Source organism: Phalangium opilio, unplaced genomic scaffold (genome assembly GCF_054372755.1).
Source record: "Phalangium opilio isolate 3A_F unplaced genomic scaffold, DU_Popi_V2 ptg000086l_1, whole genome shotgun sequence".
Classification (NCBI taxonomy): Eukaryota; Metazoa; Arthropoda; class Arachnida; order Opiliones; family Phalangiidae; genus Phalangium; species Phalangium opilio.
The window spans coordinates 904,334-922,451 of record NW_028324191.1 but is presented as its reverse complement, the minus strand read 5'-3'; the positions used below and the strand labels follow the sequence as shown (position 1 = coordinate 922,451).

Genomic DNA, 18,118 nt, shown 5'->3' with positions numbered 1-18,118 from the left:
GGATTATTGGTGAATGGTCTGAAATTGTCATGCCTTGGACTATCTTTATGTTTTTCACCATTGGCCATAGGGTGGGTGAAACGTAGACACGATCTAATCGAGCTTTTTGATTTTGATCAGAGAAACTTTGCCATGTCATTTCTTGACTTTTGGGGAAAAGTTTACGGTATACATCAATTAAGTCATAGGTTCCTACAAGACACTTCATTTTGTTGACTAGTTTACTACGTCTTTCAGCTGTATTGTACCTATCAAGTGTAGAATCTAATGTACAGTTAAAATCACCAAGTACTATTATATTTGTTATATCCTTGTTCTCAACATGGGTAATAATCTTATCAATCAGTTCTAGAGCTTTAAAATTGGATTGTGGCATATAAACATTATAAATGGAGACAACTAAATTAACATTGGTAAAATTTAAGAAAGTATACTGTAGATAACCTTGTACAATTATTTCACTTTCGATTTTAATCGAGTTTGCATTAAAGAAACAATTGTTATGTGTTGCTGAAACACCTGCTTGATGGTTTGTTAAACCGTTAAAACTATGCGAGTATTTGTTTAAAAAATAGTTTGGAAAAATGTTTTTGGTTAAAAATGTTTCTTGCCAGAAGGCTAAGGGGGAGTTTGTGTTATCCATTAGATTACATTCGTTAAGATATTTAATGTTATTATTTAGTCCTTTGGTATTATGTGTTATAATTTTAAAACTCATTAGGATTTCTTTAAGTTATCTACAAGTTTTGCTAGTCTGATTCTCTCGGTAGTGTCTCTTTCTTTAGCTAGGCGTTCAAAATTTATTTGGTTTGCTAGACTTATATAATTAGTAGTGTATTTTGCAGCACAAAGTTTTGGTTGTTTTTTCCAACGGACTTCTTCCAAAAAGGTTGTAAGCATTTCTTGAGATAGTGTTGGTGGGGGGGTTTCAAGAACCTGTATTTTAGGTTTTTTAACAGTTTGTTTTTCAAGGTTAATAGTATCCTGTGGCGGAGTTGCAGGTGGAAAGAGGCGTTTGTTTCTGGGTGTCGGTGAGGTTCTTTGGCTGCTGTCCAGAAAAGGGGTGTCGGCCCAGTTTATGGGGTTTCCAATTAGGTTGTTTTTTGGGGTTGTTGAATTGGAGTCATCAGATTGACTACAATTATTATGTCCTTGGGGTGTGCAGGTGTCGGGATTTGTAATTTGTGCATACGTTTGTTGTTGCTCTTCTGTTTCACTCTCGTTATCCGGTTGTGATAAGTGTGGATCTTGGTCATCAATGGTTGGGTTATTCTCCTTGTCGTGTGTTTTCTTTTTGTAGCAGTGATCAGCCAAATGTCCTCGCTTTTCGCAAAAATCACAAATTTTTGAGCCCGCTTTTTCGAAGAAGATCACATAGTTTTGATTTTCATATTTGAAGTTGATTCTTTCTGGGATTTCCTTTTCTATTAGCGCATAAACCTGTCTTTTGAAGCTAAAAACCGGTCCGCCTAAAAGTTCTTGTTGCTCTGTTGTAGGGTTGACGTAGATTTCGGTGATTTCGGAGGTGATTTTGGCAAAATTGTTTATCATTGGTTTAATAAAGTCATTTGGTATTTCGGGCATTATATTTGAAATTATTAGTTTTTCGGAAGATTTGGTTAAACGTTCAACATTAATCTGCATATTATTTATTTCAAAACCTGTCATTGACAGTTCTTCGGCCATTTCTGGGGTTTTTAGATAGGCCAAGGCCCTACCTTTTGATATTCTACCGCAATGGATTGTATTCGCTTTACCGATGATTTGGTTGATCGCGATCGCGTATTCGATAGCACTGATTTCTGGTGTGGTGTTAAAAATGACCGCATGGTCTCTGGTCATTACCGGCGGTCTTGGACGTTGATATCTTGGTTTATCAGGTGGATCTTTTCCTTGGCGTACATCGCCATTAACGACATACATGGCCGGAGGGAAAAAACTACGAAGAGCGGTAAAAGAGCCTAAGGCTTAGCGACGGTAGTTAACTAAAGTAGAGCACGGAGCTAAAAAACATGCGACTGCACTCAACGAGAGCTAACACTGTTTCTATTCGGAAAAGATGTTTTAACTGAAAGTAGATTTTTAGTTCTGGTCTGAACCTAAAAAGGCCTATAACAGTAATTTGCTTGTTTAGGAATATTTATTAAGCAGGTATTTCTGTTCCCACGAAATTTTTTCAACCGGTACGAAACAGTTCTATAAACTTACCATTAATAAATTGTACTTTAATTCCTATTATTCCTTCGCGAGAAATGGAACTCCAAATATCCAAGATAATGTGAATACTGTAATTGGGTTGTAAGGCCAATTCGTTTTTTAGGGCAGGCTCTACTTCGTGGGACACTGCCTTTTCTAAATCTCTTCCTAAGGTTCTTCTTGAAAGTGGATTTATATCAGGGTTCAATTCACTCATGAAATAGCGGAAACCAGGAGCTGCAATAATGTAAAAAATTTAAAAGTCCGTCACTCTGAGTGTGAACCAATTGTGAACCTACTTTCAGTTTCACTAAGAGGGTGACCTCTTAAAGCAATATAATCCAATACAGCTTTTCTGTATTTTTTTTGTATCCAGCCTCCATTAGTTGACGAGCGTCTTTTGTTTCCAAAAAAATTTACCACTGTCTTGGGAGCAATTTGAGTGCATATTTCCTCACTACTTGGAACCATTTCGGTTTCCTTTTTTCCCGATTTTTTCGAATCTATTTTCTGATCCGGATGAACCCGCTGTTTTAGAACATCAAATCATTTACTCATAAAACCAGCGAAGAATAGCAAAATACTTTTCCTAACACGTAGGTGTATGCAGAGATAATGTAGAAAGGTGTTTACAGGCGATATGCCTAGTAGAGAAAACAATTCACAATGTTTCACGTTGGATATATTTAATTCAGTTCCGTCAAACATCGCAAGGTTTAATGCAACTCCTTTAGTAATTACTCTACTCTGTATACACTTTAAATATTATCCCTGCATAACACGTGCGATTTAGGATTAGTAAAACATCATAAAGAAAAACCCATGAAGAATGTAAAAATATTTAGGCGTTCTACAGTGTAGTTGGACTTGATCTCGTTTACAATTAAAATTTGAGGATTTAAAATGTATATATAAGCATTTGATTATTCAGTATTTGGTTTCGAAACATTTTCCGATGCCTATAATTTCGAGAAGTGATATGACTATTTTTGTCTATAGTATGATATGGATTTGTCACAAAACACAAAACACAGGGAGTCCGTTCATAAGGTACGTCACACAAGTATAGATGGACGAAAAACATGCAGTTGACCCAGCGGCTCCAACCCTCATACTACTTTTTAATATTTAAGTGTCCATATTTAAAGGCTTGATAATTTAGAGACGATATAGGAACTCGGGAGAGGGCTTGATTACTTCAACACATTTGTCAACTACCGTAGTTTAGGAATGCCCACACTTAAAAACCCTGGTATCTTGTAGGATATACATATAAAACTGTTAACAGCCTAAGTGTAAATTTAACTTACCTGTAAATGTCTTGTAAAATTGTATAAAGCGTTTCCATTGCTTCCGATTATAGGCCTACAACAGTGAAAACATTTGAGAACCGCTGATCCGTATCGATTTTTCACTCCTTTTTCCTCTGAAATAATTGCGTGCCCCATATACTCATAATGTGAACTTAGAGTTCTTCCAAGGGTTGAGGTCAAGTAGTCGAAATGAGGATACTTTTCGGTTCGGACCACTTCATTGTCTTGCTGGTCTTGTAGCTCTTGCGACCGGGTGTTCCCATTTTCGCTTAGTTCCATGCTAACGTTCTGTTCATGATCACTTTGTAATTGGTTATTAATTGAGGGATCATGTTCTGAAGCTGTAGGTATATTATTTGTATCCGTAACTCCACCCGTAAAGTTTTGCTGATTTTGGATTTCAGAGGAACTTGAAGTTGAAGCTGAACTTTTTGTTTCAGAAACCGACACTGCCGCGAAAAGATGTGAACCGTGTGATCGCGACTTACAATTTGGCACCTTCAATACCTTGCCTTTTTCGTTGTTCCTGAAAGTCAATTTCGAAACGTCTTTGTTTCGATTACTCTCTACTTTAGTTTTACCACCCCTAGTTCTAGCCATTATTAACAAGTTTAAATTCGATTTATTCCGTTACTTTCCGAAAGGCGAAATTTCATTACTCAAAACTATAAGCGCGAAAGATTTGTACGTGACCGTTATAAACTTGCGACCTCTGTCTTATTTTTGAGAAATATAATTTAACACGATGAACGCATAGCACGCTAGTGCTAAGCTACTAGCGCCAAGAGAGTGAACCGGCCGTGGGAATTGAAACTAAAAGTTAAAAAGTCTAAAAGCGTGGGAAAATAATAAAACCGAACATTTCTAACTTTGTTGCTATGCTCAACGTCCAATCATAGCGTAGAGTCAAGGTATAGGCTTTACATGGATAATATGGGTATTTTCATATGTCTATTACTACAGTTACAGTAGGCAAAGAAAGACCCAAAGTTAATAGTTTTGAAATCGTCCTTAAAGTCTAAAACCAATATATTTTATTTTTGCGAGGAAGTGTTGAAAGTAGTTCCTGAAGAATTTGGTAAATATATTGGGAGGAAGAATAACGGTTAAAAAATAATTCTTGTAAACGATATTGTGATTTAATAATTTATAGAAAGGTTAAAAGTTGGTTTTCAATGGAGCGGAATTTTACTGATTTTGATTCTTTGAACTTGTCTACTGGCTATTCTCAGTTTTCTCACTTGAGCGAGACAATTGTAGATAATGGTATGGTATACTAAAGTTTAGTTAAGGATAAGTCTTATATTAAAAGAAGTTTAAAATTCAATTTTGTTTGAAAAACGACATATTTACAAGATAGTCGCAAACTTTCAAAATTAAATAAAGCTTAAGAGCCGTATTCAAAAAGGTTAGACTCCCCCATAAACTCAAAAAAGAGTTTATTTAAATTACCTCCTTCTAAAATTGAAGAATCGAAGCCGTTCCAAACACATAGGGGAGGGGGGGGCAATTCTGTACCTTTTTTTAGCGAGTTATCGTAAGTGATAACTATCTACTAAAGGGTTAGTTTCAATCTCGCGCGTCAACAGGCTTTTCTATGCACGCTAGAGACAAAATAGGCAAAAAGTCGTAAGTGTCATCAAACTAAGAAACTTTGAACGAAACGCGACGCTTGTCTCGTGATTTCGCTCGTACAAATAGAAAAACAAGGTGGCCAATTGAAAATTTTACCCATTATAATTATCACTCAAGCGATATTTTGTAAAAAAAGGATGAGCTTGTCGTTAAGATATCACGATTCACGATCGTGATAACTGAAAACGGTAAAATTTTCAATTGATTACCTTGTTTTTCTATTAGCACGAGCGGCGCTTTTCATTCAAGGTTTGATGACCCTTGAAACTTTTCGCCGATTTTGTCTCTCGCTCGCATAGAAAAGCGTGTTGACGCGCGAGATTGAAAATAGCCCTTTAGTCCATAGTTATCACTTACAATAACTCGCTAAAAAAGTTATAGAATTGCCCCCAATATCATATTCATATTTAGGCTGCCGCGTAACAGTGATACGTATTTTGCAGCTTAATTAAAACAGCTTTCAACTTTATAAAAGAATAATTATCGTATTACTTTTATTATGGTCTTGAATCAAAGGGTGATTTTCTCGAGACTTGTTCTTTACATTAATTTACATACCGATCTTAAACGTATCACTGTATTATATCTGTTATAGAAGATCGTAAAAATGAGACCATTCATGTTCATCAACATGTGAAAATGTCAGACTCAAACAAAGAATTTAAGCATCTTGATAAATGCGATTGCGCACAAAAACTATTCGATAAAGACGAAGAAATAAAAAGACTTAGAGGTAAGGGGTTTACAGAATTATAATGGATGAATGGGAGTTATGTGAGGTACTGTACAAGTCAAAAGGGTACATTTGAAAAATCTTTACGTGGTACTATTAGAGGTCAGTCAGTCCTCCTCGGCGCTGGGTTAATCTTTTCAAACTTATGCAGAATAAAATAATTCTCTGGGAGATTAGTTTATTTGGCAAGGATATGGCAACCTTACCTAACTAACCATATATATCTAATTTTGCTTATCTTAAAACTAGATCATTCTGAAAAGTACGAAAACGAAGTCATAAAATTAAGAAAAAAAAATTCAAAATTGAAAAAAGAGTTAGAACGAGTTCGTAAGCTTAGCGATCGACAAGCGTGGGTCATTGCTGAAAACTTTGCATTAAATCAAAATCTTAAACTCGGCGAACGTATGTTGTAAATTTCAAATCTTAGTATTGCTGCCAATTTCAGTACTTTCTCCATCAGTGACAGATCATAACACCGATTCCGAAGAATCAGACAACAAAAAAGAACGTGACGGTGATTCACCCCTTCTTCCAGATGGACAAGGAGACTGGTTTTATAATTGAAAATATTTGGGTTTCCTTGCGCCAAAACTGACATAACATATGGGCGTATTATGATAATTAAGGGGAAATGCAACAGACGTTTCATGAGAAATAAATTTGATTTGATTTTTTGTTATACAAGGTCATTTTATAACTTAGTTTTCTCATAATTATAATCCTAGTTCAAAATATGATTCAAATGTAATCTATTTAGACAAACGGTCAAGAAATAGAGCCCTCATCTCAACTTAATTCGTTCCTAGATTATTATTATTATTATTATTATTATTATGTCTAAAATTCTCCCCAAACTGTTTTCCGTTTTTTTTGCTCATTACTTTTTATAATTACTTCTGATAAGTCTCTCATAAACGAAAGACTAATCAACATTTCTAACTTTTCCCATGGTTTTGCGGGAAATTGGGGTCAATATTTTATGGTCCATATATCTCAGTAACATAATTGCAGACCCCATTATCTCGAACACAGCATTTAATTTATGGCGGACAAATCAGTAACACCCTGTATAAGCCTTCATTTAACACTGAAAATTACTTTCCTGCCTTAATCAAGTGTGGGAATGAGAATTTTGAACCAAAGTATTCAGTACTCATAGGAATCTGGAGTTCCAAATACAGGTACACTCACCTAAACCTCATCTCTTGAAGCCGCAAAATAGTTCCCTCACCAAAGAAGACCCTTCTTTCGGAGTTCCAAGTCATTGCCACTCACAAAAGTATCATTTCTTGGAGCTCCAAATTTATTTTTACTCGCCACAAACTCATCTCTTGGAGCTCCGAATAATTGCTGCTCACCAAAACCTCATCTCTGAGAGCTCCAAATATTGCTGCTCAGCAAAATTTCATCTCTTGGAGCTCCAAAAAATTTCTGTTCCCCCGTTAATCATTTCATGCAGTTGCAAATAATAGCAGCTCACGTTAAACTCAACTCATTGAGACATTAATAATTGTAGCAAAGGAAAATCTCATATCTCGGGTGTACAAAAGAAATACCGCTCACAAGAGCTCACCTATTCTGGTTTTAAATATTTGGCGCTCATCTTCAACTCAACTCCAGGAGTTCTCAAACATTTGGACTCGTCGCAACTCATCTCTTGGAACTCCAAAAAATAGCACTCTCATCTCCAACTCCGTTCCATTATGAAATTTTACCCCTCTCCTCTCACGCTCCTCTCACATGTAGAAAAAAACTATCTACTCATCTCTCAAAATACTCCTAGTGAGCGGAGCTTTAAGGAGCGCGCCCATCACTGGCCAAACGAGACTCAATGGGTGTGAGCTCGCTGGCACGATTGATTCCTCCCCCAGTCTTTTTTGTTTCAGAGGCTATTGTAGCCACTTTATTTTTTACATAACTCTTTAATGCAGCCCACTTTTTTCTTATTTCTTCGCAAGTGCGCTGTTGCCCACTGATGTGGTTCACACGATCTGCAATCGTTTGCCACATTTTGCGTCTCTCCTCTTGGGATTTCCCGTACTGATTATTGAGTAACGAGGGCACTGCCTCAAGCTGGGAGACAAGACATTCCATCTCGTCATCGGAATATGGACCCTTCCTCAGTTTCGGTGCCATTTCTTAAGCTATATGGCTTACTAATTAGAAACGAATATTAGCAAAACTAGAATGAACATGTAACTGCCATCGTGTAAGATGGAGTAAAATGTATCAACCTTGACAAATTAACAGTTTCATTTATTTCCTATTTAAGAATTTCATTTATTTTTGTATTTGACAAATTACAAACATGACAAGGGAAAACAAAACGATTAAAACGAATGGTTGATAAATTTTAAATATAATCATTCAATCATCATTATTACATTACCTTATTTCGTGCAGTAAAAACTATCGAAATGAAAGTTCGTGAATTTGTTCAAGTCTGATTAGGGGTTTCGGCGCTAGATGGCACGGTACACCGAACAGTAAGGTCAAAGGTCTCTTGCACTGACCTTTAAAAGTTCAACACTTTCAAGTTGTGTTAACTGGCCTTGCACCAAAATATAGTTCCGATTACTTAAAGAGCTGAACTGAACCAGAATGTTCAGGTCCTGCCCATATGGACATCCAATCCCCTAATTGGTCATACAGGACCCTGTCGGGCCCAGGGCTCTACATGAGGATATTTTTTTTAGTAGTCAGCCTGACTAGTGAGCCCCCCTATCCCAATTTTTTTAGTAGTCACTGACTAGTGAGACGCATGGTTTACGACTATTTGGGTCATTTTTTTTACTAGTCAAGTTGTCTAGTGAACCCCCAGATTTCGATTTATTTTAGTAGTCAAGGCATTTTTTTAGTAGTCAAATGCCTTGACTAGTGCCTTATGTAGAGCCCAGGGACCCTATTCTCTAACTACATTTGGATCGTTCCTAATCCAAATGATTTGGATTTGGGGTCGGCTCATCCCCAAATGACACTAATCCGTATTCTGTAACTCCAAATCCCTTTTGATTTGGTTCAAACCCTATCCAAACATTTGGCAAGCCAAATGGCCGGCCAAATCGTCATTTGGATAGCTTCTTTTCGCCTTTTTCACCCCGCTTGTGGCCGCCATTTTTTTAAGGGGAAACAATTTGAGAGTGGGTTCTTTTTCGTGGTCATTTTCATATTTTTTGAGGATTTGCTTATGGATGGATTTTAAATATAATATAAAGTAGGTTTCAAGCTTTAATATAAGCCTAATATCATAATTTTCCACCTTTTTATTGTCCCACAATCTATTTCTAAACTTGGCACTTTTTTTAAGGCGGTGAAATTGCGCTAAGCCTTGGCTTACCGTTAATTTTTGCCATTTAAATGTTTGGCCTCTCGTTGCCCGTTACTTCGCCTTCTCTTATCGTCGTATTTTTAAAGTTTAGACTTTGAAAGTAGTGCTTTGTTTTCTTAAATTTAACTTAATTGTATAAGATTTCAATATTATAATTGCGTTAAACGTCGGTATTTACGAATTCAAGGGACGCGCCTTGCATTTGAATTTCGTTCCCTCGAAACTACCCCCTTTCTTTATCGCCGTCTGTCAGCCCCGTGATGTATGTAGTGATTAATGTTATTTACTAAAAATGTATGCGGTCAGTGTGTTGTTTTTGCATTTTAATGCTTCTAATCGTGGTGTGCGTCGAGGTTTATGAATCCAACGTGTGTTGCGAAATGAAAATCAAGGGTGGATACTATAATATCTATGCTTTAAAAGGAATTTGACGGCGAAAGTCAAGCTAAACGGTATTAGGCCTTGCCAAATTGTCAATGATATAAGAAATTGACCCTCGGATATCCTGTGATGAGATGGTTATAAAGTTACTAACTCTCGATTTTGGAGGTAGATACTGTCTAGTGACGATTTAATCTTATAAACAGACTACCATCATAAGCCCATATCGTAAATTAACTGATGTTGATATCAAAGCTCAGTTGAAATACCAATAGAGCTATTTCAGAGGGGGTAATGGCTAGTCACCAATGCTATTTGCCCATAGAGAAACCCTCACAAAATGGCCGCCCTCTACACTCAAAGGCAGGCCCAATTTTCGTAGCAGACGAAATTTTTCCCCCACTGAAATACCTCTATAGCAATTTTTTTAACTCCATGAATCTTAGATATCAACATCAAAAATTATCTACTGAAAGAGATATCTACATATATTCCATTCAAATTTCTCGCAACACTTCAAATTAACGAGTAGAAATGTGCAAATGAAGTTCAAACCGATTAATTGGGCAAATTGCTATATTGGTCACTGTTACCGATCACAGATAGATTTGCGTCCTTCAGTAGTGTTTATTATGCTTGTAAAATGATAAGCAAAATCTGTGATTAAAGTTTAAAATAGACATGAGCAAAAAGGGCTTTATTCATATCAACTCGATTACCGAATATCTAAATTTGACTATCATTAACAAAATATTCTCTTCATGGTTAAGAATCTTGTTTGAAGCAGCAAGCCATCTAATCCTTATTTACCTTCTTTTGAAAAAAAGTAGGTTGATACCTCTTTCAGTAGATGATTGATTGATATTTCAGTATCATTGAGTTTAAAAAAAAATTGGCTCCACCATTGGTTAATATACAATATTGATCAATCGACAATCACAAATTTTACTAAATTAAAAAAAAAACGGTTCAAAACTTTATTAGTTTTGAAGCGAGTTAAATTCTAATATTAAACATATACACTAGTTAATTGCCTTAGTGAAATTAATTATGAATTTTATATACACAAAATAAATGTTTACTTGTAAAATTTAAATGTAAAATGTGTGCATTATTTGCTTTGGTCCCATTGAACCGAATTCCCATTCGACAGAAGGGGTTTTTTTGGGGTCCCATTCGACAGAACGTAGCCAAAGGTGCGATTTTATTATAGTACCATTGGACCGAAATTCTATTGAAGAGATACTGTGTGGTTTTGCATTAAATATATTTTTAATTTCACAACTTATTTTTGTTAAAATAAATGTGAGTTGAAAATGTATTACTGCACTTATTTTAACTACGTTTTAATTACGGCGAACCTCACCTACCCTAGCCTAACCTAACCTAAGCTAACCTAACCAAACGTAACCTAACCTAACCCAACCCAACCTTGTTTGGAGGTAAAAAGATTATTTATATGAGTATTAAAAGCCCGCCTCTTACCACGAACAATTTATTAGCAATAATAGAAATATTTTGGAAAAGATGTCAGATAATTAATTGGAGAATATTTTGGAAAAGGTGGCAGCTAATTAATAGGAGAATATTTTGGAAAAGGTGGCAGCTAATTAATAGGAGAATATTTTAGAAAAGGTGGTAGCTAATTAAAAGGAGAATATTTTGGATAAAGTGGCAGCTAATTAGTAGGAGAATGTTTTGGAAAAGGTTGCAGCTAATTAATAGGAGAATATTTTGGAAAAGGTGGCAGCTAATTACTAGGAGAATGTTTTGTAAAAGGTGGTAGCTAATTAAAAGGAGAATATTTTGGAAAAGGTGGTAGCTAGTTAAAAGGAGAATATTTTGGAAAAGGTGGCAGCTAATTAATAGGAGAATATTTTGGAAAAGGTGGCAGCTAATAATTAGGAAAATCTTTTGGAAAAGGTGGCAGCTAATTAATAGGAGAATATTTTAGAAAAGGTGGTAGCTAATTAAAAGGAGAATATTTTGGAAAATGTGGCAGCTAATTAGTAGGAGAATGTTTTGGAAAAGGTTGCAGCTAATTAATAGGATAATATTTTGGAAAAGGTGGCAGCTAATTACTAGGAGAATGTTTTGTAAAAGTTGGTAGCTAATTAAAAGGAGAATATTTTGGAAAAGGTGGTAGCTAGTTAAAAGGAGAATGTTTTGGAAAATGGGGTAGCTAATTAGTAGGAGAATGTTTTGGAAAAGGTTGCAGCTAATTAATAGGAGAATATTTTGAAAAAGGTGGCAGCTAATAAATAGGAGAATATTTTGGAAAAGGTGGCAGCTAATTAATAGGAAAATCTTTTGGAAAAGGTGGCAGCTAATTAATAGGAGAATGTTTTGGAAAAGGTGGTAGCTAATTAAAAGGAGAATATTTTGGAAATGGTGTCAACGAATTATTGGAACCAAACCAAACCAAACCTAAACTAACCTAACCTAACTTAACCTACCCTAACCTAACCTAACCTATGCTAACCTAACCTAACCTATGCTAACCTAACCTAACCTAACCTAACCCACCCGAAACCAAAATATTAAAATTTTAATTTAAAGACATTGATGGAACTACCATTAAGACTGTACTTCATTTTAAGCACAATTTGTTTATTAATTCTATATATCTCTTGCCTTGAAAGGAATGAAAGTGAGCGTTTTAATTACTATCACGAAACATTTACTTTTAATATTATTAACATACCTTTCGGAGATTCGAACCAACAACCTATCGCTTCGCAGTTGTTATAAATTGAAGTAGTATATTTATTTTATGCATGCACCCTTTGTAATTTCGATTTTTATGAACGACCCCTCGAACGAGCGAGAAGAGAATTTAAAGAAAAGATACTTCTTTAACAAATAAGCCGTGGATGTACAAACCCATGAGTCAGGCCACCCAGAAAATTGCTACTCTATACTGAGGCTAATCCCCTAGCTTCAAAAATCTCTCTTCTCGCTTCTCCCCTCCATTTTTCAAACGGAAAAATATCAGAACCTTACCTGAACTCCAACGAGTAACATGTAACAATTTTATCATTTTAACTTTTATTAAACTTTTACTATCTAAAACATGAGTATCTTTGATTTACTAGCGGTAATTATATCGAACAGATTTCCTAAACAGTCGTGATAATTTAGAATAGTTAAACCGAAATTGAATCGAACCCTTACGGATTAAAACTTAAAAATAGAACATTCGAATTAACTTTATCACTTCTATTGGAAAAATAACAGCAGTCCAACATCGTATCCACTACACCACCGAATCGCTGACGGCTACAGTGTTTCAAGTTATATTCATGTATTTTTTAGGGGCATATTCGGACTATTGGGATTTCGGTCCATCGGGAATTCTAGGAGAGCGGTCGCTCTCTTAGATAAGACTTCATACTGCTCTTAATGTATAAGGATGGTTTTTTGATTGGCCGTAACTTTTTTCGTATTGTGTTTGCTGCTTTGAAATTTTGACAGTGAACTAAAATTCGGACCCTAATTTTGTGGTTAAAATTTCAAAGAGATCCATCTAATAGTTAATTCTTTAAAGGAGAAAGTTGCTAAGGGTGGTTTTCATTTCCATAAAATTAATCACAGATTTTGACGAAAAACCGGAAAATCTCCATAGAAATAACATGGGAAATTTTCCAAACTTACCCATTTTATCCATACCCTTACAAAAATAACTATACATTTGATAGATTTGAAAACGGTCTTAAATGAAAGCCCCATTATCATAATTGGCGCCTATTTTTTTTCATTAAGAAAAATTTCGATTAAGTATTGTTTCTCATAATTTTAATTACATGCCCTGATTTACGTCGTTTTGGGTATTGGAGTTACGGCGCTTTTTCACTGTTAGAGACACGCAATTTACGCCTAATTTATTATGTGGGACTTACAGCGTTTTTGTCGTGAACTCGTGATTAACGCCGTTCCCGTTAGAGGGACTTAAGGAAGAAAAACATAGCGTTCGAGGCACACCCGGTTAAAACCAAAATGTTTTTAATTGGAATTAAAATGGAGGCTAATTAGGTCTGATTTTTATTATTTTCGTAACAAAAACGTGATTGAAATTTACTACAATTATTTTCATCTTTAAAATCATTAGAATATTTTAATATATTTAGCAATTTTTGCTAAGCCTCGGTCAAAATAGCGTTATGTTGTCGTTGATGTTATAGGGTAATGGCAGCCCTCTGCCTTCGACTGTATTAAGCTCTATGGGGAAATAACATGGGGTGCCATTAGAATACTGTCGGTAGGTGCAAATAAATTATAATTATAAACAAATTAATTATTAATCTTACTGGGAGATCAATCAATTACTACATTGTTATCTGTGACAGCTGGGATACATTATTAAGATGTAGAGGTAAATTTTTCACCTTAATGATGAAACCTCCGCTGAGTCGCTGACTAAACGTAGCCGATAACTTTTCAAGGAAAATTATGACAAACAGAACTGTATAGATTCTTCCATTTAATAACATTTTACATTTGCCTTATTTAAATTCAAATTCTGCATTAAAGGTAAAAACCATTTCTGTTCTTTGGATCTCAAAACATTGTTTTTAATTTCAACAAACCAACGTAGCTCTTGTAATTTGAGGCCGAGTTTTTTTAAAGTCGTTTATAACACGATGTTTAATTAAATTATATTAATTTTGGATTACGTTAAATATGTAAAACACTGTTAAGTGGTTCTGCTACTAAGCCTTCTGAAAGAACCCAAAATGTTTGAAATTATTGGGAAAAATGTTTCTTTGACGCAAATGTACGTTACCTGACCTTACCAAAAATTGTTCCAAACTTACGGTGTCCGAAATTATCAGAGCTAATTATCAAAGACACATATTTAATTGATCTCATTTTGAATTATTTAAATTCAAAGGGCTATATTAACTTTTAAGGGGAAAACCATTGCGGTTTATTGGACTTCTAACATGCTTTCCAACTTTTTGATATACAAACATAGCATTGTTTGTTTGAGGTTCCGTTTTTTTTTAAAGACGCTTAAAACACTATTTTGCTTAATTAAATGGTATTAATTTTGGTTTATGTCAAATATGTACCACAGCTAAGTCGCATAGAAGTAATAAACATTAAGTCAGCTGACTTCATCAGCCGTAGAGTTCTACTCACAAGGGTTTGTTGCAAGTTTGATGAACTCAGTGCCACCACCCGGGATCGAAGCAAATAAATTAATTTTATTTTAAATAGAATATTAACAGTACTAAAAAACACATTAAATCTTGGAAATTAGGTATGACGTTCATGATGGATTTCCTAGTCCCGTCACAGCACAAAACGTTATTAAGCATACTTAACGATATCACAAATATGACATTTCTACTCAAATTTAGGTGTTGAATGTGAAAGATAGTGTGGGTTTGCATTTTAATTAATAATTAGAAACATATTACATTTAAGAACATCATGATTATGATTAATTAATGTGGAATTAGTAAATAAAATTGCTTAGTGATTGCTAGCCCCCCCTTTGTATGAATTAAAAATTGGAATGCAGATAGACAAGATTTAAATGACAAATAAAAAGTGATTTATGGATTTTAATGATTTTCGCAAAATGTATTATTTATTATTTTCAGGGAATGAAATAAATGATTTTTACAAAATGAAAGTATGATTTTTAAAAATGAAATATTTATTATTTTTAGGGAATGAAATAAATGATTTTTACAAAATGAAAGTATGATTTTTAAAAACGAAATATTTATTATTTTTAGGAAATGAAATTATGATTTTTAAAAAAGAAAATAATGATTTTTAAAAAAGAAAATAATGATTTTTAAAAAAGAAAATAATGATTTTTACAAATAAAATATTTATGTTATTTACATAAAAAGAAAAAGAAAATTTACTTAAAAAAAAACGAAAAAAAAAATTGTGATGATGCTATATGAAACAAGATGACAAAATTATACTCTTATAAGAATGTTATTGGAACACAGGAAATTAATTTAACTATACAATAGGGGCAGAAAAGCAAGTAACAAATACATTATAAGGCTACTTAAAATTTGAATTTTCGCGCGTTTCAAGCAATAGGTCTCTTCATTAGCATGATAACAAAACCCACCAAATTAACTTGGAAACTTTGAGAATTAACTCATAGCCCTAGCCAAACTTTTGTCTATTCTGGAGCAATACATAGCTTACAAGCATGGAGGATTTCTACCATTAACACAAGGAGACCAAGACACTTAGAGTGTAAAATCGTCTGTTATTTTACACTCTAAGTTGGCTGGTCTCCTTATGCAAATGGTATGAATCCTCCTTGCGTGTAAACTATGTATACTATGCTCATTATGTATAGGGCGCCAATGTTAGTTCCTTATGCTTAATTATTTATTATTATATTTGTTCCTAAATTTTACCATGTTATATGATATTCATGTCTAACACATTAAAAACTGTTAAGATTTTTCCTGTGCCCCGGTTTAATATAAGTCATCACATTTTTGTAATAACTTTAATTTTTATCTTACTTACAAAATAAAAATTAATCTGCCACTGGGGCATCCTTATCGTCGATGACGACATCTTGGGGGGGGGCTTTGGTTCCGCCCCCTCACCCACTTCCATGCCCTCAGGCATTTTCTCCTCCTTTTTTTCTTTTCCAATAATATAAATAGGCTATTAACTAACTATCTCTAATGAATTTAGACTATCTGCTTGTTTTGCTAAGCCATTCATTTGGTTTAACAATTATTACACACGTGGAGGATTCATACCATTTACAACAGAAGGCCACGAGCTGGAGGAAAAAAGGCGAAAAGGGATTTTGTCTTCCAAGTAGCCAGGCCTCCTGGCGTAAATGGTGTGAATCCTCCATTTGTGAAAACTAAATATAGTTTAGGGACTAAATTTTGGATAGAAAAAGGCCGGGTGTTTACAAGTAACTACTAACTAACTCTAACTTGTTATAATACTTAAACAAAACATATAGAGCAAATAATTAACTCCATGCCTCGGACGACAGCTTATACATAGTTTACAGGCGTGGAGGATTCCTACCACTAACACAAGGAGACCAAGCGACTTAGAGTGTAAAATCGACTGCTATTTTACACTCTAAGTTGCCAGGTCTCCTTGTGTAAATGGTATGAATCCTCCACGCCTGTAAACTATGTATACCGTATGTACTCTGTTACAGCATCGGTTATCAGCACGCTCAAAACTAGGTCTCTATGTAACGTAGCTTTGTACATGCTGTCAAGAGACGAAAAACTTCAGTATCGTCAGGATTTAAAATATGCTGGAATTTCTTAGCTGAGTGCACGGACCTCTAGGCCTTAGTTTGAAATACGTGTGAAATTGCCTTGGGCCTAGAGGTCCGTACACTGGAGTTAAAAAATTCGTGAATTTTTCAAATCCTGAAGATCCCTATTTTCCTCGTCTCTTGTCAGCACGCACAAAGCTAGGTTACATAGAGACCTAGCTTTACGAGTCCTGACAACCGGTGTTGTAACAGAGTACATACAGAATAAGCTGTCGTTCAAGATATGGAGTTCCCTATCCTATAGCGTGAAAACAAATTTTCTCACGCGCATTCTTTATCCATGGCCATTGGTCACACTAACACCATGAATAAAGAATGCGCGTGAGGAAATTTGTTTTCACTCTACAGGATAGGCAACTCCCTATCTCGAGCGACAGCTTATTCTGTATATACTCTGTTACAACATCGGTTGTCAGCACGCGCAAAGCTGGGTATGTATGTAATCTAACCTTGTGCGTGCTGACAAGAGACAAAAAACTTCAGGATATTTTAAACGATTTTAAATCCTGAAGATCCTGAAGTTTTTTGTCTCTTGTCAGCACGCGCAGGGCTAGATTACATAGAGACCTAGCTTTGCGCGTGCTGACAACCAATGTTGTAACAGAGTATATACAGAATAAGCTGTCGCTCGAGATAGGGAGTTGCCGATCCTATAGCGTGAAAACAAATTTCCGCACGCGCATTCTTTATCCATGCTAACACCTTCTAAAAAAAGGATCCCGTACCTTTTTGGGCAGGGCAATCTTTTATGAAGTGTCCTTCCTTTTTGCATGAGTAGCACACTCGCGGACGCCTCCCCCCACGTTTATTCCGACCGCCTCGACCACCACGACCGCCGCGACCTCCGCGACCACCTCGAACACCATTGTTGGTAACGTACACGTTGCCGGTAATTTTCCAACTATCCATTTTTTTCTAAGCCTTGGTCGGTTAAAAAGTAATTAAAAAAAATCACAATTTAACCACATAAAGTGCTCCCTATCAATTTTCAAACTAGGTCATATAAATAAACCTTTAAGTTGTTAAATATATGACTTAGTTTAAAAACAAATTAAAAACAAAATAATTCTTAATAAATTTTGGCATAGAACTCACTTTCGTTTCTTTAAATTTGAAAGTTGGCACCTTGACTATAGCCCACTCGATCACGCACTCCACCGTCGCGGAGCGCGTGATCGAGTGGGCTATGCACTGACAGTGTAAAATAAAGAGAGAAATAATAATAA

General features: G+C 35.2%; 1 protein-coding gene across 1 annotated transcript; it reads right to left on the bottom strand.

Annotated features, from left to right (window-relative positions):
* Nucleotides 1-7,674: 7,674 nt before the first annotated feature.
* On the bottom strand, nt 7,675-8,016 carry LOC149650531 (nuclear apoptosis-inducing factor 1-like). The gene has a single exon (XM_089849133.1). The coding sequence runs from the start codon at nt 8,014-8,016 to the stop codon at nt 7,675-7,677; it is 342 nt and encodes a 113-aa protein (XP_089705259.1).
* Nucleotides 8,017-18,118: the final 10,102 nt, after the last annotated feature.